Source organism: Curcuma longa, chromosome 10 (genome assembly GCF_044706935.1).
Source record: "Curcuma longa cultivar G26 ecotype Majalengka, Jawa Barat chromosome 10, ITB_CL_G26_1.1, whole genome shotgun sequence".
Taxonomy (NCBI): Eukaryota; Viridiplantae; Streptophyta; class Magnoliopsida; order Zingiberales; family Zingiberaceae; genus Curcuma; species Curcuma longa.
Window position 1 is genome coordinate 3062836 of NC_133870.1, and position 24043 is coordinate 3086878.

Consider the following 24043-nt stretch of genomic DNA (forward strand, 5'->3'; position numbering starts at 1 on the left):
AAATAATTTATAAATTTTAAGTAAATAAATTTATAAATCTCATTAGTAAAATTTTTATAATATTTAAAAAATTTGATTAATTCGGTAAAAAATTGAATTAACTGATAAAATATCAGTTCGATTTGTTCGATTTTTATTAAAAAATTCGGTCGGTGCGATTGGTTCGAAAAAAAACAATTTATTTAATTTTCAATTAATTCAATTCAATTCAATTTAATTTTAACCAAATACTCAGTCCTAGTGGATGCTAATTGCTTAGCCGCAAGAGCTTGTGAACTTGCTATGGTCATGATCTCGGCGCCAACTAGTAAGCTCATCGTTAGACTCGCAACAATATGAGAGGATGGAAAGCCAAATATTAGCCCTCGAGGCATAGCTGAGTTGGTTACGACGTAGCAGACCAGAAGAGGACAAGGGTTCAAATCCTCAATACCCTCTGTGTCATGACCAACTGCAGTTTCTTGATTTATCTCCTCACAAATGGTCGTGGGGCGGATGATGGCAGATTCTACCTTTTACCGAAGAAAGCCAAATATTAATAAAAAAATAAATCAATCCTTTTTTTTAAAATATCTTTAAGTCAACTTAAATGGAAAAAACCTAGATTTTCGCTTTCGCCCTTCCGCAGTCAAATCCTCCTTCCCGTGGACTCCCACAGTGCTTCTCGCTTGCTCCCCGTCGCCACCTTGAGCGCCCGGCCAACGTCCTCGTCCATCCTCCTCCCCTCAAAACGGAACTCCTCGTCTCTCTCTCTCTCTCTCGGCGCAGAACGGGCTGCCCCCAACCTTGAGGTCCTTCCCCCTCTTGCTCCGCAGCTACGGAGACCTGACCTTTCAAGTTAAGTATTTTCTCAACTGAAGATTTCATATTTCGCAAATTTATTCCCTTCTCCGCGCGATCTCTACTATACATTTGATGACAATTGTTTTGACGTATGGAGGTATAAACTGATTACATATTGAGCATCGAATCCGTGTTTTTATTCCACTTTGTTGTATCTGATTGATTGGTTGCAAGTAGTTGCTTGCCCCTCTTCATCTTGACCGTCGTTCTCATCCCACATTCTCCCTGTAAGATTCTTTGTTTCCGCGGGATTTAGGGATCGAGAAATTAAGTTTGTTATGGACAGCACTTGTCCTTGATGGAAGCCTTGGTCAGATGAGTGATAATAGTGTTGATATCTCAACTTCCTATTTTTAGCTGCTTCTTTTTCATGTTTTATGACTCTGAATTGTTTGTACAAATGTCTGTTCCAAATAGTATTGGGCATTTATTTATCACCATGTACAATGTCTTTTTCCTCTTTATTTCAAATGTATACTTAAACAAACACAACCCAATCCCTGTGCGCTCAGTCTAGAAGCCACATCGTTAGTAATCATGAGTCGATTTACTATTTTCTTTAGTATTTTTGTTGACTTATCTGAATGGTTGATGAGATAACATTTCTTTGACTAATATGCAGTTCAAATGACGATATCTAGCATCATTCAGTTCACAAAACTTATGTTCCTGTTTTGAATGTTGTATTTCATTCCTTTATCTTGTGCTTCATTAGTCCAGTTTATTGCTTCTATAATTGTTTCTTGTTTATTCCTTCTTTCGTAAAAGTATTAGGGAAAGAAAGCTTTACTATGGTAGGAAATGATAATACTGACGACGACGGCGATGGTCGGATGGTTCAAGAGTTTGAATAACACTTGACCTACAATTATGCTTCTTTTACTCTTGCTAATCTTGGCGAAGTCAATTATACAAGTTAGTCGTAGTAGAGTAAATAACATAACATCTATGCTTGCAAACTGAGTTTATGTAGTTTAGAGCCCTCATTTCCTACTCCACAGCTTTATGACTCCTCGGTGAGTCACTCCCAAATCCTCATTATCTTTTCTTCTTTTCATATCCGAGAAACCTCTTACAAGAGTCTTCTTATAGTGAGGAATACAAGCAAAATCTTGGAAGACACCTACAAAACTAAGGCTAGAAATACAACAAGAGAGTGCAAGAAATTAAAATTAAGCATAACTTTGCTAATCTTGGAAGGCTATCCTTGGTCCTCTATTTATAGCCATCAAGTTGTCTTCAATCAACCTTCACTTTTTTGTTTTGTAGCAGGTGAACCAATTGAATCGCTCTTAATTGGCTTTATGATCGCTTTAGCTTTGTGTTTGACCACGAATCTCTCAGTGGACTTAACATAACCCTAAACGACTGTGTTGCTAGGCAACAACTACTTCAGTCGACTCGCTTTAACTTTGTTGACTGAGCTACTTTATTGCGTAAGTGACTTGACAGCTGCAACTTTCCTCTCCTCTACCCTATCAACACACTTTTGTTTGTGATTTAGTTGACTATCCAATTGGCTCAACTTGGCCAACCGACTGCCTAGTCGACTAAGCTCCGGATAGAAAATCTGTTTGTGAGCCATCCAACTTGAGTTGACTCCTTAGTTGAGTTAGCACACCAATTGATTGGGAACACATTCTACATTCTAGGATCATCGACTATGACCAATCTAATGGTTGAGTCATCGTTTGGGTCAAGAACTTCTTGAAACTAAAACCAAGGTCTTTCGACCCTCACAACTCCCTCTTTGTCCTCACTAATTCTTGGTCTTCTCCATTTTCCATGTGAGCATCCCTTATAAAACTGAATGGTGTGGTACATAAGTATATTATGTGAGGTTAAAGAGTGTTGTGAGAGAAATTGTACCTTTTTAGGGTAGTAAAATAGACATGAGAATTTGAATTAAGTTCAAGAATAAAGGCTGTGGGTAATTTATCTAAACCTAATGTTGGGTTTATTTGGGTGGACTTTTGAATTGTCTCAATATAAGAATCTCATTCTCTAGTTCGACATGGGTGTGTGTTGGCATTTATTGTGGTGGAACCAAACTCCATGAAGTACATCAATTTGCCTTGTTGTGTCTTTTGCTTCACAGCATTAGTTGATCAAACTATTCAATTGTTTATCGTAACAGATATGTGGTACCATTCCTGGATGGGTAAGTGTGTGAGGGGAATGAATTGGTCCACATATATTATTGCATGAGTTACTCGGTAACATATAAGTAGGTCATATAATGATCTGCTGTTGTGACATTGATGTTAACAGTTATATAGTAGCCAATCTGGTGGTGCAGATTATTTTCTGTATAGTGGTGCACTTATTTATTGTGGTATTGTAGTGGTGACTGTGCATTTATTTCTGTGATATTTATGTTTCAGTGATTGGTGTTATGACTTTCTGTTATCATGTGTTGTGTACTCATTTCAGCAAAAAGGTGGAATCCGCCACCCCAGCGGCCCTACACGGTTGGCCCCACGACCATCTGTGAGGAGGTAAATCGGGAAGCTGCAGTTGTGCACTCATTAAATGTTAGTGGTGTTGATAGGTGGTTATCACTGCTTTAACATTCTATGGATATGTATTGTTGTGTGCACTTATTAGTAGTTACTTAAAAGATTGTGCATCTTTGCACCTCATGGTGTTGGTAGTTACATTGTGGTTACTCCATTTGTATTCCACTTTTTTGTTGCGCATTCATCAATAGTGGTAGTTTCATTAACAATGATATAGCTAAGCAATTAAGGGTGGCTAATTGTTAACTCTATGGTGGTTTCGACAATTGTATTCTATTGTTGAGTTGTGCACTCATGGGAATCAATTGCTAGGTTGAAGTTAAAGAGTTGTTGTGCAAGATTTGTAGTTATATTCTAGATAAGTGTGTTATCCACATATGAGTGTTAATAATTAAATCGAGGTTTGTGATGTAGTGCACTAGTTGGTAGTTACTAGCTACAGTATGCTTCATAATTGTGTTTGCTCTTGTTAATATTGCTTACATTGCTTACTCCAGCACCTTATCCAACTGAAAACATGTGTTGTCTCTTTAAATGTTGATCAGGTTTTAAGAAGAAAAAAATACCAGCAAGCATGATGATAGAATTATAGATTGTCGAAATATTTATTGGATATTCATTGGATGACTATTCCATTTGCACAAAGAAAGTCATGGTATGCAGTCAAAGCTAAGATGACATAATTCATTTGATGGAAATAAAGGACTGGTCTTTAGCTCGAGGTATTGAGTTGATAATGTATCATCTTCTAATGCAAATCATTTAACAGCATAGTGCACTTTATGGTTTTCATATTCTTATTTTACTTTCAACCTTCAAATCCCTCTGATCTTCTAAACATTTGAATACTATCTTTAGGAGCTGCATTGTCCATGCATTATCATTGCTCAATTTTACTACCATGTTGTAACAGTGATTTGAGCTTATATAGGACCTTCATGGTGACAGCAGTGTGACTTCATTATCATCATCCTTCAACAACTACATCGTCTGGTGGTTGCTACATTCAATTTCTTGAAAGTGTGAAGTTTGATAACTCTAGGACCTAATGTCCTCATACTCTAAATGTTTCTTCATTTGGTTGCTTTTCAGGCTTTTGGTTTCTAAATCCAATTTATTTCATGTGTCTGAAAGAGTTTCTTTCTTAATTGCCTCTCAGTAGTTTTCATGTTTCAATGTGAATACAAGGTGTGGATCGACATGAAATTGTTATGCTAGCAAGTTGTACTTCCAATGAAATCCTGCGGGGCTAGAAAAGACTGAGTAGGGACTAAAAAATTCAAAAGGGTAGAGAGCAGATTAAAAAAGAAAGAAAGAGGAACATCGTGAATTTGTGCAGCAAACTGGAGGAGGTGATGAAGCTCCCAAGCCGCCATTTCATCAAGGTTTTCCTCCCTGATCTGACCTCCCAACACCTGGTAATCCATCTCTTCTCCATGTTGCCCTTTTCTTTGCTTTCTTGTATAAAAGATCAAGATTAGAGAAGTCAATCAAGCACTAGAATAGTGTTTCATTTCCTTTCTGCTATTTCTTGGTTATTTTATTTTTCAAATGGAATATATGGAATGGCCTTCTGTGTTTGCATTGCTCTTTTATTTTACATTGTGGATGATTGTTGGTGTTATTTTTGATTGGTTCATTGTAGACAAGCTGCTTGCTATTTCTTGCATTAAGTTAATTTAACATAGCACAAACAATGACTCTGTATATACATCACATGCCCCAATATGAACTGAATATTGAAGAATGGGCAGTTGTTCAATTCAAAATATTTTCTTGATCTATGCAGAAAATCCCACCAGCTTTTCGAGTGCATTTAAGAAACAAATCACTTAGGACGGTTTCTTTAAGAGGTCCCAGTGGCAATGTGTGGGATGTGGAACTGGTTGATAGCTCAAACGGGCTTCAATTTGAGAGTGGATGGAAGGAGTTTGTCACAGACCATGCTATCGAGACTGGTGACATTTTGGTGTTTCGGCTTGATGGATGCTCTTGCTTCTCAGTCTTGGTCTTTGATGCAACTGCATGTGAAAAGGAGGTGGCTTTTCGTGCCAGGCCTCATGCTCAAAATGTTGCTGATGTTAATGAGCCAAGACCTGCTGAAGAGATGGCTATTGTTCCTAGAACTTCCCAGCAGGAAGTTGACATTATTTATGTGAAGGAGGAAGAGGGGGAGGTCAGAGCCTTAAATACACAGTTTTTTTCACCAAATAATGGTCCAGTTATCGATAAAAAGAGAAAGATGAGAAGTATTAATTGCATTAGCATTCAAGAACCTAAGTCAAAGGAGATATTTGATGAAGAGTGCTTGCAATTACCGAAGCCTAAGAAAGTTCGTCGACGAGGTGAAGGTATATTTCTATTACTGTCAACATAGATATTTTCTTATATTGTCACATAATCCCTTATTGTTGCTGTATGTTTGATTGATCATTAATTGAGCTAGGTTCTTAGAAGTATTTACTATTTTGTATGCTTCATGTAGTTGTGGCAAAGGTGCAAAAAATGCCCCCTCTTTCTTCACAAAGGAGACCTGTGACTAGAGAAGAAGTGGACAAGGCTCTTTGCAAAGCAAAATCTTTTAAGTCAAAGAATCCCTTTTTCCTAATCGTGATGCAGGATTCCTATGTTTACTCAAGTTTTTTTATGGTAAGCTCAGTTTCAGTTATTTATCTTGCCAAATGTGTTCTCTTATTGTCATAAAGAAATTTGTTTAGGTTATCATCTTGAGAGAGTAATACACGCAAGGCATGCATTTTTAAGTTTGAGTTTCGCAACCTACAGATGCGTGATTCATAAAGAATCAGTTTTCTCAACCCTTGTTATGAATGCCATATGCTTGTCAGTAACATGATTACCAGAATGGTTGGATGGATAACAAATTGTGGAAACCTTATGCATTTCATATCATCTTTTTTTTAGATCCTTCGATGTTATGTTCCTTAGTGGTTTTTTATAATCTAGGTGTTTGGACTTTGCCCGACTAATTCTAGAGGTAGACGACCTTCCTCTTGGTTCGCCTACTGGGTAAATCCGGAGCACAACACTTAAAATATCGGCCTCTAAGATATTCGTCCCATTTGGGATTCAAACCCTGAACCTCTTATTTGTTCCTTTGAATTCTTTACTACCGCACCACATCCGTGGGGGTTATGCTCCTTAGTTTTAGTTTAGACAACAAGTTGTCCATATAATTCCATTTTATATAGATGGTTAAAGTGCAAATGTTCTTGCACCTTCTACTGTGCATGCTTACTATGACAAAATGTCCCTTTTATTATTGTAAAATAATATGGAATCTTTTTTTATTACAAGAAATAAACCCCTATTTATACATGAATATGAATATAGGGACCTATTGTAGGAGAATTATTCTATATATAAAAAAAAAATAGTTATCCCTAAAAGAATATTTATCCCTAAATATTCTAACACTCCCCCTCAAGCTGGAGAATATAAATCATATGCACCCAGCTTGTTACATATGTAGTCAATTCGAGGACATCTCAGTAACTTGGTGAATATATCTGCTAGTTGATTATGTGAGTTAATAAAATTAGTAGATATTTCACCAGATATGATTTTTTTTCTGACAAAGTGACAGTCGACTTCAATATGCTTTGTCCTCTCATGAAAAACTGGATTCGAGGCGATATGCATGACGGCTTGATTGTCACATATAAGTGACATTTGTGTAACCTCTCCAAATCTTAGCTCTTGAAGCAACTGTTTGAGCCATATAAGCTCTTGACTGGCTATGACCATAGCTCGATATTTTGTCTCTGCACTGGATCTTGCCACAACATTCTGCTTTTTGCTTTTTCAAGAAATAAGGTTATCGCCGACAAATATACAAAAATCAGAAGTAGATTTCCTATCAATGGGAGATCTTGCCCAATCTGTTCAGAATAGCCTACGACTTGAGTATGTCCTTTGTCTCCGTACAATAGACCCTTTCCTGGAGCGCCTCTGATATATCGGATAATGCGTGTCATAGCATCCCAATATTCCTTGCATGAAGAGTTGAGAAATTGACTTACTGCAAAAGAGATATCCGGACGAGTAACAGTAAGGTAGCTTAGTCTTCCTACTAATTGCCTGTATCGTTCAGGATCTGGAAGAGACTCCCCCTGATTTGGCATGAGCTTGACATTAGGATCCATAGGGGTGTCGACTGTCTTTGAGTTTAACATGTCTGTTTCTTTTAGAATATCCATTGCATACTTTCTTTGGGATATGATAATCCCATCTTTAGACTGTGCTATTTCTATCTCCAAAAAATATTTGAGTTTACCTAGATCTTTTATCTGAAAATGTTTGAAAAGATGCTGTTTTACCTGTGAAATCCCGAGATTATCACTACTTGTGATAACAATATCATCAACATAAACTACTAAGTAGATGCAATCAGTAGATGAGTGATGATAAAAGACAGAATGGTCAGCCTCACTCTGAGTCATGCTAAACTGTTGAATTACAGTATTAAATCTACAGAACCATGCTCTGGGAGATTGCTTGAGACCATATAAAGATTTTCGTAGGCGACATACAAGACCAGAAGACTTCCCCTGAGCAACAAAACATAGAGGTTGCTCCATGTAGACTTCCTCGAGCAAGTCACCATGTAAAAAAGCATTTTTAATGTCGACTGTCACTTTATCAGAGAAAAAGTCATATCTGGTAAAATATCTACTAGTTTTGTTAACTCACATGATCAACTAATAGATATATTCACCAAGTCAGTGAGAGGTCCTCGAATTGACTACATATGTAACAAGCTAGGTACATATGATTTATATTCTCCAGCTTGAGGGGGAGTGTTAGAATATTTTACAAGATTGATAGAAGTATAATAAATTTCAGTTTGGTTTCAACTTCTTTTAGGGATAACTATGGACGATCTATGCAACACGGGGAGGTCAACCATGTAGACTCCAACATTTATCAATTGTGTGTCCTGGTCGGTGACAATGATTACACTAAGGACTTCCTTTGCCACCCTTACGAGGTGGAGGTCTGTTGTTGTTCCGAGAGACCAAAATCAATGAGTCAATAGAAATGGAAGGAGGTACCGTCAAGACTTTGGCAGGGACACGAAGGAGAGTCGCCCAGGTACTGTCCATGGTAGCCTCTGTGGGGCTGCCCAAGATCTGATCACGAACATGAGAATATTCTGTGGGCAGACTATATAAAGCCAGAGACATAAAAAATGTCTTTCAATTTTCAAGCTCTGCAATAGGAGTGGCCGCAGCTGAGAGCAATTCATCCTTAATCTGATGGACACTGAGAATGGTCATGAGATTTTCACAAACTTAATAGAGTCGCCGAGAAGTATTTGTAAAGAGTTATTGAGCCTGTGTCTAAACAGCTTTGTAGGTCTTGTAAGTGCGGAAGACATCCCTAAGAGATGGATGGATGGTGGCTCGGATAATACAACACAACTGAGCATCAACCTTTTTCCACAAAGGACGATCGACAATTTGAATATCCTCTTCGGTTTGGGTGAGATGTGTCTCATAATCTTGTCCAACAAGTCAAAGTTCAATGTGAGAGCTCCAAGAGGAATAATTCTTACCATTCAATAGCTCGAAAGAGAGTGATGCAGTGATGTGATTGGTAAAAATAGAGATATCCGGCTTCGGAGCGCTGAAGGTAGTCATGGTGGGAATACGAGCGGCAGCAGCAGGCTTTACGTGGGCTCACGACGTCGGGCAGCAGGGATGGCGACAGTAGAGGCACCGATGGCCGATGTTGGCTTCGATTGTGAGGTCGTTGGCGCCTGATCAGACAAAATGCCAAGTAAGGGACAAATCTTGAACTATTGGACGAACAGACAGGGCATCAGGATGGCTTAAGCAGCATATTGAAACTTCTTGATTCCTCCGTGCAACGAAAACTATTGGAATCGAGGAGTAAGCAGCAATTTGAAACTACTGGACGAACGTCTTCAATGCTGTAGTCGAGGGGAGCTTCGATCGCGAGGTCGTTGGCGTCCGATCAGATTGCGAGGTCGTTGGCATCCGATCGGCAGTGGCTAGCGCTCGGCCTTCTCGTGGACGACGAAGAAGGGCGACACGATCGCGAGGAAGAAGAAGAAGAAGAGAGGTAGGGTTTCGTCCTCCCACGCGGCCGACGAAGAAGAGTTCCGGTGGTCTCCTCTGGTAATCACCCGAACGTGGAAGCAGGGACGATGCGCGAGGCTTCTGTTCCATCGTGCGATTTAGAGGAGGAAGATTGTGATTCGTGATCGCAAGTGGCGGTGCCGAAAGCTTCGTTCGGGCGTCTCGGAGAGGATGGTGGCACGGGAGAAGGTGTGCGCTTATCTGGGTGTCTCGGAAACGAAGGGTGCCTACGATATCTCGTGTGAGTATGGCGCAATGTCTTATGCCGTGGGCGAGGCGGTGTTCCGGGCATTGGCGGCAACGGAAGTCGCTCGGCTGATCAGCGTCGCGACGAGGAAGACGTGCGATGAGGAAGGCCTGATCTGCGTCGCAACGAGGAAGATGCGCGACGAGGCGGTGGAGGAGGAAAAAAAACTTGGGCTCTGATACCATGTAAAATAATATGGAATCTTTTTTTATTACAAGAAATAAGCTCCTATTTATATATGAATATAGAGACCTATTTTAGGAGAATTATTCTATAAAAAAAAAAAGAATAGTTATCCCTAAAAGAATATTTATCCCTAAATATTTTGACAATTATTATCTTCCATTTCGTTTAATAATCAGCCAACCTCTATAGGATAAAAATTGTGTATCATTTCCTGGATGGTGAGTTCAATGGCTCAATATGGTGGGATGATTTGAATGACGATCTGAATTCAACTCTTTAGTAGTTGACACACACCTTTAAGTTTATGGTGCACCCCTTCAAGATAGGAATCTTCAACGCATAGTTGTCGGACTTTGTTGATGCACCACTTTGGCTAGTCGATACACCTCTTCGGTTTAGTAGTCTTTGATGTGTAGTTGTTGGACTTCATCGACAAACCCCTTTGCCTAGATGACATACCCCTTTGAGTTAATTTTAGGTCAAGGTGAGACTTGACTTTCTATTTGAAACAATATTGTCCCATTCAATTAAGTTACAGACAATTGTATTCCAAGATACAATGACTTGTCTTTAATAGGAGTACTCGAAATTTTGAGACTTAATGAACGTGCAACACCATAGAACTCTTAAAGAGGAGAAGAGAAAACTCAAGAAAAGGATAAAATTTGAGATTGTGTCTTGGAGTAAAGGATTAATGTTTCTTCTATAGGGATGAAGAGTAAGTTCAAGGGCACAAATTAACAAGGTTTTATTTCATATTTATCTCCAAAAGACCAGCCACCCCTTGAATATTAATTAAAAAGGTGAAAACACCTTTAATACATCAATTTAATTGAAGTTAATGGTCTATTGGAGATAAGCGACTTGTGACCAGCTGTTCTGATTCCAACAGTGTTGTTCGACATTGTTGCATGAGTGTGGAAGAGCCTCTTGTAGGCCACAAGATGAGCTGCCCTCAATTAAATTCTTAATTGGTTACAGTTCGGAGCCCATGAGATAGGTTGCTGGACACAGAGCAAGCTATTCTTTCCTGCCCAATTGGGCTCCCCTAAAGGAGACCCATTTATTGGCTATAGCTACACAAGGGCCTGCTGCCCACCTTAATTAAGGTCTGGCAGCAGCAAGCTTAAAACCTCGGGCTATACTGAGTGCTTACCCAATTAAGAATGAAACCAACCCAATTTAGCTAATCGACCATTCTTCAGTTTCATAATCTAACTTTTCCTTCCAAGTTGGTCCCACTCAAATTAATGTTTGCATTTACTAGAGTTAGTGCTCACATATTCACATCCATAAACTACACTCATATATGAGCTTCGTACCTTCGTTTGATTGTAATTGAATCAAATCAAAACCACTTACATAAAATAGTTTTTTGACAATCTACTCTTAAAATAGATCACCTATTTCCTCACTTGACTTCATTGGTTATGAAAACCAATTTCTAATAATCCCCATATAAATGGAAGCTAATATAAGATCCAAAAGGCTCAATAAAAAGTTCCAATGAAAAAATTATTGCATTTGTTGATGTTGCTTGTGACTTCGAATCTACCATAGTGAAATAGAATCGGAATTACAAGATTGTCTAGTTTGTCAGGATTGGTGTAGATGATATGTCAAATAGTTAGAGGGGAATGAATAACACTTGACTAGAAGATTTAAAGATATTTTCTCTTGCTAATACTTAGCAAGGTCAATCAATTAAGTTAATATAGCGGAAATATAAAACATTACAAATAAGTGGTAACACAAGATTTTATATAGTTTGAAACCTCCGGTTCCTACTTTATGACCTATGACTCTTAAGGTTCATCACTCTTGAATCTCACTTATCGAAGGTGGAGAAACCTCTCTTACAAGAAGTTTCTTACAATAAGAAGAGCAATGGAAAGTTGGAAGATAACTAACAATATTAGGCTAGAAATATAACAATTAGGGCATATGTATGTTGGAATTCAACATAATTTTGTAAGCCTTGACAAACCTTCCTTGTCCTTTATTTATAACCTTTAAGTTGTCTTCAAACAAGCTTCACCTTGTTGTGTGTAGTAAGTTCTCTAGTCGACTCAATTTTTTCTAGTCAACTTTTTTCACAATCTCGTCATCCTTTTGCCCGACAACAAATCTCTCAATTAAATCAACATGACTATTCTGCCTAATAACAAATCCTTCAGTCAAGTCACTTTGATTTCAATTAACTGAATCACTTTATCACTTAAGTCACATGACACAATTATAGTCTCCCCTTACCACATTAATGGCCTTGTTTTTAAATTCAATTGATTGTCTAGTTGACTCTAACTTTGTTAGTCAACTCACTATAAACAAAAACATTCTCTTCTAGGTATGCCATCATGAGTTTGATTGAGCATGTGGTTTGAAGAGGCCATTGGTAGGGGGGATTACATATAGTTCATGCCTATAAATATAAAAGCGATCTAATCTTGCTACAATTTCAAAAAAAAATCACAATAAACCTTAGCAATGGAATATAAATAAAAACACAAACATGAACATACCACAATGCGACATAGGCATTTTATGTGGTTCGGTATCTTTTTAGCACCTACTCCACAACCTATGATCCTTTTGGTAGATTACTCTTGCAATCCTCTAACTTTCTTCTTCATGGTTAGGTACCAAGTGTAGAGAAATCTCTTACAAGTCAATCAAAGATAGCAAGAGGTTTACAATAGAGGTGTTAGGGTTTTGCAATAAGGCTTAAGGAAAAATACAATAAATATGTCTCTTGTTCTTTGTTGTTATTTCTCATTCATGGCTTCTTGAACCCTTAAAATAGCCTCCTTCGTGAAATGAATCTTTGACTTGACCTGATTGAGTTGATGCCCATCAATTGACTGGAATATGCTATCAGTTGGATCTCGATTGTTTCCTTCGCTTTTTTTTTTATTATTACTTCATTCAAGGTTTATCAATTGATTAGTCATAGCCATCAATTGACCGGGCCAACACTAATCGATTGGTTAGTCAACTAGTCTCAGAAAACTTCCATTCTGATCAAATTTGAGTCAATTACCTAGTCGACTTAACCACTAGTCAACTGACTCATCTAATGGCTGAGTTTGTCATCTTTCGCGACAAGATCTTTTCCCATCGAGCTTCTTGTCCTTTATATGTATTGAGTTCTCAACTCTCTTCTTATGTCATCCTTTCACTCTGCTTACGTAGCCTGTTTCTAATCATCTTTTGTCAAGCTTCTCTTCCCTTGGATGCACCGACCCCTCAATTTCTCTTGTTTCCATCCTTCATGCTTTATTTACATAGTCCACTTCCTTGCACACTTAAACATGCCATATTAAGGCAAGACCTAACTTAAACCCTTTGCCCAAATATCAAAACCCTTAGTCGCACTGGACTACTTAGAGCATGATCACACCAACAGAGTCGACTCCTTAGTTTACTCACCATGCAATCGATTGTGATTTCAACCTCCAATTGACTGACTCATCAACTATAATTAAACTAGTGGTCGAGTTATTGTCTAAATGAAAATGTATCTGAATCGTAAAATACAAATCACTCAACACTCATAACTCACTTCAGAGTATGCTTGTTCCAACTTTACTTTGCCGAAGTGGTTATCTTCCATTAGGTCCTCGGTTCCTCAGATTCACCAAGCCCTTGACTTGTCCCACATGCCATCATTCACTTGTTCACTTATGTAGTTAACCTCTTGCAACTCCCATTAAGGTTGTTATCTTAACGCTCCTTCTTTTGAGGTCCCTTGGATATCTCATGCCATCCTTCTTCGATTTCCAATGAACTTTTGAGCAATCGACCCAACACCAAGTCAAGCTCTATGAGCTCCATGTGCAGTTTACCAAGTTTATGCACAACTTCATACACACATGACTAACACATACAAATCTAACTTAAACTTTTTGCCCGATACATTAAAATACGATGGTCAAATACGACCACTTAGAGCATGACTGCAATAACACAACGTACGTAGTGTTTTGAATTGTTTAGCTTTTAATATAAACTAAGACAATCATAACTACATAATAGCCTCCTTAGGCATTTACAAGTTTTTTGTCTTATCTATTTTGATCTTAGGCAATGCTTGAGATTCATAAGTGCTTTCAATTTTAGGCAGTCCCATTTCACACTTACATAGGTGACCTTTTGTAAGAGTATTCTTTAATATCCTTATATGTGCAATATAAGAATCAATAAAAGTCTCCTTAAGAATCTTCTTCAACTTCACATGCGTTGGAAATTATCCCATTAGAGATAAACTACTTAATGATATTCTTTTTCAGGGAATGTATTGAACCTTATCATTTTCTATGCTACTCTATGCTCTACCAAATCGTTGTTTGGCTATTACAATCTGTTATAACTGTCAGCACATATTTTGGCTAACATGGAATAACCACAAAAAATTTGTGAAGTTAAACTTCCTATTAGCCTAGAATATTCTAGTTGTAACATTGGCTTTTCCTTATTCCTTCCCAAATGTAGAATCAGGTTTGTTGCTTTTAAGTTCAGGAGTGTCAAAAGTATAACCTCTTAAGCATAGGTTCAACATACTTAGAGATTTTGATCCTTAGCATTACATTTACCCCCATCCTTCATCTTGATATATGTTTATTAATATTTCCTTGGTTTTCTTTGTAATAATGTGCTCACTCCCTATGATTAATATACATTTATGTTATCACGCGCGCTTTAGATGTGTTTTATATTGGCACATTTATCACATTCCTTAATCCGAAAAATATTTGATAACATTGTGAATTTTTTCATGTCATTGTTCAATGCTTGATTACACCCATACAATGACTAAACAAGTCTAAACATCTTAGTCTCTTGATCAAAGGGGTGCAAACAAACCCAATTGAATCAAATAGTATGAAAATATTGATATTCAAATTCAAGCTCAAAAGTATATATAGTATTTGAATTCGATTCCAAGTTTGAAAATATAAATAATTTCGCTTGAATTTGATTCGAAATGAAATTCAAGCTCGAATTCGATTCGAATTGTTCGAACTTTGATTCGAGTTGAATCGAACTTTAGCTCAAAATGGCTTAATCGAGCTCGAAAATTCGAGCTCGAGTCGAATTATTCGAACTTTAATTTGATTATATCCACACTAAAATTATGTGCAACAGAATAAAAACAAAACCTGGACAACACATAACATAGACAAAATAAAATACAAAACAAGACAACATATAACAAAGATAAAATAAAAATATAAAACAGAATGAGATTGATTGTCAAAGTAGAATAACAAGTTCATCAATAATTTGAAAACATGATAAAATAAAAGTAAATAAAAATAGGTAAAGTAAAAGTTTAATAATTTACAATTCATAACATAGACAAAATAGAAGTTCAACTCATACAAAGTTGAGTTAAAATGAGACTGATGGTCAAACTTCAAAAACTAATTGCCAGAAGCTTAACTCTTGCTGCATCCCAAGTTTAGCTACCATTGCATTTCCATGTTACACAAAACAATACAAAAACTTTAGAAAATAAAAATGCTTTATACTTCCACGACTCTAGCTCTTCAAAATATGGTCGGCTACCATTTCATTTCCATCTAGTGCTGATTTTCAAAAATCAGTATCACTGTGGTGCTTTTCTTTGAAATCCAGCACAAAAGTGGTGTTGGATTTCAAAGAACACCACCAAAGTGTGGTGTTGGATTAAATCCCGCACCGCACTTGTGTTGATTTTGAAATTTAGATTTCAAAGATAAATGTTAAAAATTACACATGTTAGCATGAGACTATGAGTGATTACACATGTTAGTAAATTCAAATATAAAATGCAAAAAATTAAATTAAATTTATACCTCAGTCATAATGGCACAACTGGTCAACTTTCTCAATTTAATCTATAGGTAAATCAATTGTCAAATGTTCTGCAATAATAAGGATAAAATGTATCATTTATTTTTTAAATATACTTTCTGATTGGAAGCAAAAAAAAACATAAACAAAACATTTTAACATCATACCTTAGTCTTTTAGTCGCTCCATGTCAATTTGACACCAATCTTCACCGCACATCAACATTTCTATTATTGTAGGAGCTAAAGAAGTACGATACTTGTCAATAACATGACTTTCAATGCTAAAGGTTACCTCTAAAACTACTGTGATAATGGGCATTGCTAATATATCTCTATCTAAAGTTAACAACACTGGAAATTTATATGCATTGAGTTTCCACCAACCAAGAGCATCAAATGCATCATTTGGATTATGCCTATGACACCCTTCCTCTAGATATACATCTAGCTTAGATTTTTCAAATTGCACAATTTCAATTTCTTTTAAATAAGAGAATTTAGTCCATCTATGTCTCTATTACTTTGAGATGAATTGTTGCTCCTTATAAATTGCACACAAAAGCCTTTGGACCTCTTTAATATTACACTCTGATTCAAACGAGTTATAAAGTTTAGGAAAAGTGAATTCAAGTACTCGTATTTTGCATCTAGGATCCAAAACTAAACCAACAATCATTAATAAATTGCACTCACCCTAATATTTATCAAACTTTCCCTTCATTTTTTGTTCCATTTTTCTAATAAAGTCTTCTTCATCACAAGATTTCTCATCCAAGATTGCTTTTACTCGATATACTTCATTTAGAAAAAGATTGGTAGTAGGATACCAATTTGCAGAAATAATTTTGGTTGCTTCATAAAAATACTTTCAAAACTGAAAATACTTTATGCAATTTCTCCCAATCATCTTCTATCAGGCAATGAATGTAGCTAGGTTCCCGATCTTTAAATCAAATCATGGAAAAACTTCTTTGAAAGCAATTGTTGTTCTCAACATCTAAGTTGAATTCCATTTTGTCTTATAATCATCAACCAATCTTCTTTCATGTAACTTTAATTGCTTCACAATTTCAACCAATTGAATGAGTCTAGCATATGTTCTTCTAATGAAATCCATGCTCTGACGAATTACATGAATAATATCCTTAATTTCATTGAGGTCATCCTGAGTTAAAAGATTTAAAATATGTGCACAACACCGAATATGAAATAATTTTTCCCCACATATCAGATTTGTATTTATTTTCAAGAAATCTTCTTTTATGTATTTAATTGCAGCATCATTAGCACTCGCATTATCAACAGAAACAATATATCTTATTTTTAATTTCTCATGCCCTTGCACATTGTAGAAGAGTATCTGAAATTTGAGGACCACCACGAGGAGGAATATGAAAAAAAAAAATGAGAACAAGTTTATTTTCCATGAAGAGTCAATCCAGTGACCAGTGATAACTATGTACTCTATTTTTTGATTCTTTGACTTTCATAAATCTATCGTGAGGCAAATCTTTATTACACTTTTCAGCAAATCCATGTAATTTTTTTCTCAGTTTCATATATTGTAAAACAACTCTTTTTTGCTGTTGTTCGTGATATACGAGTCCGCTCAGGCATTCCATGTCTACAAAACATATTAAAATCTTCTTCTAATAATGTATATGGATGTTCATGCATTAGGATCCATGAGGCAACTGTTTCTTTCATGCATTCTATACAAAATTTTCTATCAAGACTTTCGAAGCTTGACAATATTTGTTATTGTTTGAGTTTATTTTCAAATTTTCTTTTAAACTCCAAGTGTTTAATACAATGATCCAAGTGCCGTTTTAAGTGTGTTGTAGTACTTGACTTCATTTATGCGAGGAATAGATGACAATGTTTACACTTGTACTTATTACCTTTTGGATTGTCAACCTCAATCATGTCTGACCATACTTAGACCTTTTTGTTTCTTTGACTTATGAAGCAAATTATCATCCTCAGTCAAATTATTATTCACACTATCTCCTTTATCTATTATTTGTTCAAGGATCTCATTTGAATCTAACAAAGCTTGAATAATTGAATTTGCTGTTGGAGCAGAATCAACCATATTCTTTAAAAGTTGAAAGAGAAATTATAGTTGAAAATATTAATAATGCATAAAAATTATTCAAATATATTTCATGATATCCTTTGAAATCAACATATCTTCAAGAATAAGGAATAAATTACTCAAATAATTTACATGAAAATATTAGTGTACTTAAATATGCAAAATTGTAAACTCTAAAAGTTATCAAATTCAACAACTATTCCACTAAAAATCAATATTTAACAACATCTATTTCTTCAAGAAATAGAATGAACAGAAAGATTAAAGAAAAAAATAATTTCTTCTAAAAAAAGGAAAAAAAACTAAGAATGGTGTTGAATCAAGTTTGTACTTCAAAGAAAAATTAGAGGAGAAAAAAGGAGACTTACATCTAGATTTTTCCGAGCAAAAGTATGTGGGGGCGGTGGGGTGAAGAGAACTTGCGTGTGGTCTCCACTCTCCACTCTCCACTCTCCACTCTCCACTCTCTAGATCTTGAGTGAAATCTTGAAGATTAGACTAATCCAATTTGAATCAAGAACCTGCATATTTAGCGTGTGATGGCAGGAACTGATAAAACTTTAGCACACATATTATAAACCTAGAGGCAAAAAATATTCCAAAGATCTTCTATATAAAAATGCTGAACAAGTAAAAGAAGAAAGGAAAAAAATAATCAGAAACCCCATGAATCTGTAGCCACTATGTAAAGGCAAAAAAAAAAAAAAAACGGAGAAGCACCCGCGGCTTAGACACTGCTCACCAATGGTAGTTGAAGTATGCAACCACTCAGTATTGTCGCATGGTGCTTCTTCGCTGATTCTCTCGGTGGCTTAGACTTTTGACCACCGTAGCACAATGCCACAATCGCATGACCTCTTCGCGAGTTGCGACTCTACCATCAACTTTCTATTGTCCTCTTCAACCTCAATAAGATTTCCACCGTCATCCGAACTCCGAAGAAGTTTGTAGGGTTTGTGAAAAGATTAGGGTTAGCAAAAAGATTAATAGGTTATATCATAAAACATAGCCTATTACCCATTAACCCATTAATCCAGTAAATCTATTAACCCATTAACCAGTTACTGAGTTAATGGATGCAAATCCATTAAAATACATTTACTGAATAACATAATAGAAAGTAATAAATATATAATAAAATTAAACAAAAGCTCGTGAGTGGCTTGTGAACACTTGAACAAAATAGTATTGATTCAAATTTGGCTCGAAAAATTATTGAACATATTCGAGTTCGGTTCGAATTCAATAATTTTGAATACGAATCAAATATTATTCGAACTGGCTTGAAAAGCTCGCGAGCCAGCTCAGTTCGTTTGCACCCCTAATCAGAACAATGAACTCCTCGAGTTATTCTATGTAGATCGTCTCTCTTTTAATTTAACTTATCATTCAACAAAATTGTCTTATTCTTTATTTGGTGAATCTTGAGATCTTGAGGGTCATCTTGAGACTTTATTTGGCCTCAAATACCAGCTTAATGAGACTTTTAACCACTAGCTATCTAGATTTTAGGTTTTCCTGAATATGAGGAACATATAGAACATCAATAAAGATTGTCTTTTTTCTTGAGTTCATCTTCAACACTACCCTTCCTAAGATCTTGGATGTTCATAAGTTACACATAGAGAGTTCATATCCAGAGATTTGAGTGTACAAGGAGAATGTCTCCTTGCTTGCCAAACATACCAAGTGGCTTTAGGGTTAACCCACTGCTCTAGCAGGTATTAACCATACTTAGAATACCACCATAGAGAGCATCAGATTGAAAAATCAGTTAGTTAGCCTATCTTCCTCAGTTGGTGGACCTTTTGTTTTATGAGCCTCTCAACTATGGATTTCTTCAACGAGATTCTCTTAGTCTTCTTTACTAAGCTATACCTATTGCACAGTCTATAGTCTATGGTCCAGTCTATTGAGAATATACTTTTTCCCTTGGAAGTCATTTTGCTTCCATGTAATCAATGTTGCCTTTGAGTGAGGATTATCCTTGATCATGGTAGGTATATCTTGTAAGCTACAAAGTTATCAATTTGTGCAATATCCTTTGTTGCCATCGCTTGAAATCAGTCTAATTTCTGCCCTCTAGAGACAGACCTGTGGTATCGTTGGTGGTTTAGTATTTCCTTTGGGTGGTGAGCTCGTCAACTTGGCGGAGATTCCATACTATAGGCGGAGACTCCATACTATAGGATGATCAAAATGATACGGATCATGACTCGTTAGTTAGTAGACACATTCTTTCAAGGTTTCGACACACCCCTTTTGAGTATCTCTTATGTGTTGTTGTTGGACTTCGTCGATGCACCCATTTAGCTAGTCGACACGCCTCTTCGATCTAGTCATCATCAACATGTGGGTATTAAAATTTGTTGACAAACTCCTTCAAGTAGTTGACACACTATTTCAGGGTAGTTGCGAAGTCAAGGAAAGAGTTGGAATTTCTCTTTAAGATGATATTGTGCAACTCATGTGCTTATGATTTATTTATAATCATTTTTTAAAATACAAAATTATTCTCAAAATAGGAGCACTTCAAATTTGTAGATGTGATGAACTCTTAGAGAGAAGAGAAGAATGCAAATTGAGATTGACATTGTGTTTCGAAATGAAGAATTGGGGTCTATTATACAAGGATAAAGAGGTGAATTGGGTTTTATTTCACATTTATAATGTGTAGGTAAAGAACTCCCCCTTAAATTTAAATTAAAAGGTGAAAAAACCTTTAATTCATTAATCTTGTTGGAAAGTCAACCCTCGACTGGAAAAAGGCTGCTTGAGAGTGGCTGATCAGATTCCAGTAGTTCCATTAAACACTGCTGCCTGAGTGCACAAGAGTCTTCTGTAGGCCACAAGATCGGCTACCTTCTCTCAATTAAATTCTTGATTGGCTTCAGGTTGTAGCCCATGAGATAGGCTGCTGACCACAAGAGCAAGCTGCTCTATTTCCTGCCCAATTGGGCTCCCAAAAGGGAGGGTTCATTTGTTGGGCCATAGCTACATGAGGGTTTGCTGCTTGCCTTATTAAGGTCCGGCATCAGCAGTAGGCTTAAAGCCTTAGGCAATTCTATTGAACCTAACCCAATTAAGAAAGAAGCCAACACAGTTTAGCTAGTTGACAATTCTTCAGTTGTGCAATTCGACTTTTCCCCTCCAAATTGGTCCTATGTGAATTAGCATTTTTGCATACTCGAGTTAGCACTTATGTATTCACGTCCATGAACTACTCTCTCATATGAGCTTCGCGCCTTCATGTGATCGTAATTAATTGGAACCAAATGAGAATTACTTGTACTTCCTCCATTGCTAAAGTTACTTAGAATTGGACATTAATTATTCATTCACTAAGAGAGATTGATTGTACAATATACTCGTGAAATAGATTGTTTATGTCCTCAATTGATTTTATTAGTTATGAAAATGGACTTTCAACATGTCTTTATCATTTTAACATGTCTTTATCATGTTTGCTTTATGCACTCAGGAAGAATGTCTTTTCCTATGACATTATATTCTATATGGGCCAAAAAAAATAATGGCAAATTCCCAAGTCACACTAAAATTGGGTATTGACTATTAGGGGCACCTAGTTTTGTGCCCACCTCCCATACGTAAAACCCTAAAATGTCCTCTATTTCATTTGTCATCTCAACATATGCTAAGTAGAGTCTAGTTGATTGATGGATTATTCGATTGACTAGATAAGGTTGTCCTTTATTTTTATAAGGTATAACAATCATTTTCACCTAGATGGATCCACAGATCCCAAATTGAATGAATTTGTTGGTGTCCCAAGAGCACGCCTCTGTTCTCAAATTTGCATTTTGACATTTGGAGCTTCATCAAGGTGACATGACCATTTCATCTTAATGCATCTACGATGTTCAAAGTGAGAGTTTGAGGGCATGGTTGGGCTCCTAGGACCTCTAATGTGGTCTTACACTTGCATTTTGACTTGCAGATGTCCATTAAGGGAAATTCATTTTATGTTAATGGATCTACATTGCTTAAAATGCAAGTGCAAAAATATAGATGGGTTTCTGGGACATCCAGGAGCACATTAATGGTCTTACACTTGTAGATGTTCATTAAGGTGAAGTGATCATTTCACAATACACACACATTGCTCAAAATGCAAGTGCGAAAACATAGATGGGTTTCTGGGACATCCAGGAGCACATTAATGGTCTTACACTTGTAGATGTTCATTAAGGTGAAATGATCAATTTCACAATACACCTACATTGCTCAAAATGCAAGTGCAAGAGCATGCATGAGTTCCTATCATACTCATGAGCACATTGGTGGCCTCACATTTATATTTGACTTGTAAAAGTTCATCAAGGTGAAACAATCATTTCATCTTATTTCACCTTAATGAACTTATAGTGGTTTAAATGCTGATCTAAGGGCACATATGAGTTTCTACAATCGTAGGAGTACATCAGTGGTCTTGCACTTGCATTTTGAGCAGTGTACACCTGTTGAGGTAAAATCACTCTTTCACCAACTAAAATCCACAGGCCCAAATGCAGGTGCAAGATTACCATTGTGCTTTTAGAGATCCCAAGAACTTATTTATGCCCTTAAACTCTCATTTTGTGCAATATAGATCTATTAGTTCTTTATGCCCTCAAACTCTCATTTTGTGCAATATAGGCCTATTAAGCTTAAATGATCATTTGACATTGATGGACCTCCAAGAGTCAAATTACAAATTTGAGATCATCGGTATGTTCTTGAGATTGCGACAAACTCATTCATGCCCTTGTATGTAAATTTTTTGAATAAATAGGCCCATTTAGATGAAAATAATTATTTTATCATCCATTAGTCAATTGGACCATAGTTGACATGTGCTGAGATGACTAGTGAAATGGGACGGGTATTTAGGCTTTTTAAATTTTGGAGTTGTGTCTGTTTTTTAAGTGCGTCCAATAGTCAATCCTCAACTTTTAGTCCATGATTTGAGATCTTTTTCTAAATTACTTATAGTTTGCTCGATTATTATAGCTGTAAAAAGTTTTGGTTTTGCTCATTCTTTACAATGCTTAACTAACTATAAACAAATGATGCAGAATGTTCCTTGCTCTTTTGCACAACATCTACCAAGAATATCTCAGGTTATTACATTGTGGGATGAGAATGGCGAGCGATGGGCTGTGACCTATGTTTATTATAGCAGTCGCGGTGCCTTGAGTGGCGGTTGGGGGGCCTTTGCTTTTGCTCATAATCTGGAGAAGTTTGATGTGTGCATCTTCGAGCTTATTAAGAAACAACATTTGAAGGTTCACATTGTCAGAGTAGTGGATGAAATTACTTCCTTGATCCCTAATTCTAATGAGAATAGTTAACAGATTTTACTTTTGTTTTTGTTTTTGTTTTCAAGAACTGTGTAGCTTCCATCCTTGTGTTACTGTATAATGATCGATAACAATTGAGCTTTTTACTGATTTCAGTATCTTGATCACCAATAAGTAGTCGCTTAATATAGTAGTAGCTGAAACATGTTGACTGCCATTGTGAAGGTTTTCCGTATATGGAAATCATGAGATAGCCCTTGGAAATCTGAGTATTAATCCATCTCTGCCTGCTTGATTGCAATTGTTGTTTACTAGAGAAGTTTGCTAAAGAGGAATTGTAGCTGTGATGGGCAGATATATCTTTTAGAGTGTGCATTATGATTAGGGGTGAATAAAAGTTTGATTAAATGCATTTGAGGATGATAAAATGATTGAATTGATTAAATTTAAAGTTTGATTTTATTATTTTAGAATTTTATTTTATTTTAAAAAATAATTATTTTAAATAATTCAGTTTGATTTTAATTTTAAAATTTTTAATTCAATTAAATTAAATAAATCAATATTATGCGGTGTTGATTTTTAAAATCAACATCAATATTAGGTTGTTGGATTAACATTATTGGTTTTGAAAATTAGTATCATTGTGATGTTGGATTAATATTGTTGGTGTTGACTTTTAAAATACAACAAATTGTGAAGTGTATAATATATCAAATTAAAATTCGATTTATATTTATTATCGAGTGGAACTTCGTAATGGTTCATTTTAAGTTGTTTAAAATCTTTTTGAATATTTTTAAAAATTTTAACTCTTTTTATTAAGGTTATTTTTGTCTTTTATATCGAAATTTATTAGACTATTTAAATATTTACCTTATGCTAAGTTAA

General features: G+C 36.1%; 1 protein-coding gene across 4 annotated transcripts; it reads left to right on the forward strand.

Annotated features, from left to right (window-relative positions):
- The first annotated feature begins 655 nt into the window (after positions 1-655).
- On the forward strand, positions 656-23394 carry LOC141836390 (B3 domain-containing protein Os11g0197600-like). 4 transcript variants are annotated; one of them, XM_074723873.1, is made up of 8 exons: positions 656-837; positions 3277-3341; positions 3908-4084; positions 4314-4382; positions 4551-4780; positions 5152-5713; positions 5848-6011; positions 22928-23394. In XM_074723873.1, exons 5-8 carry the CDS (start codon positions 4718-4720, stop codon positions 23201-23203), a joined length of 1065 nt encoding a protein of 354 aa, XP_074579974.1. In that variant the 5' UTR covers positions 656-837; positions 3277-3341; positions 3908-4084; positions 4314-4382; positions 4551-4717; the 3' UTR covers positions 23204-23394. The 4 variants fall into 4 exon arrangements, with proteins under 4 accessions (XP_074579974.1, XP_074579973.1, XP_074579975.1 ...); XM_074723872.1 differs by lacking the exon at positions 4314-4382; XM_074723874.1 differs by lacking the exons at positions 656-837; positions 4314-4382 and adding an exon at positions 965-1173.
- The last annotated feature ends 649 nt before the right edge of the window (positions 23395-24043 follow it).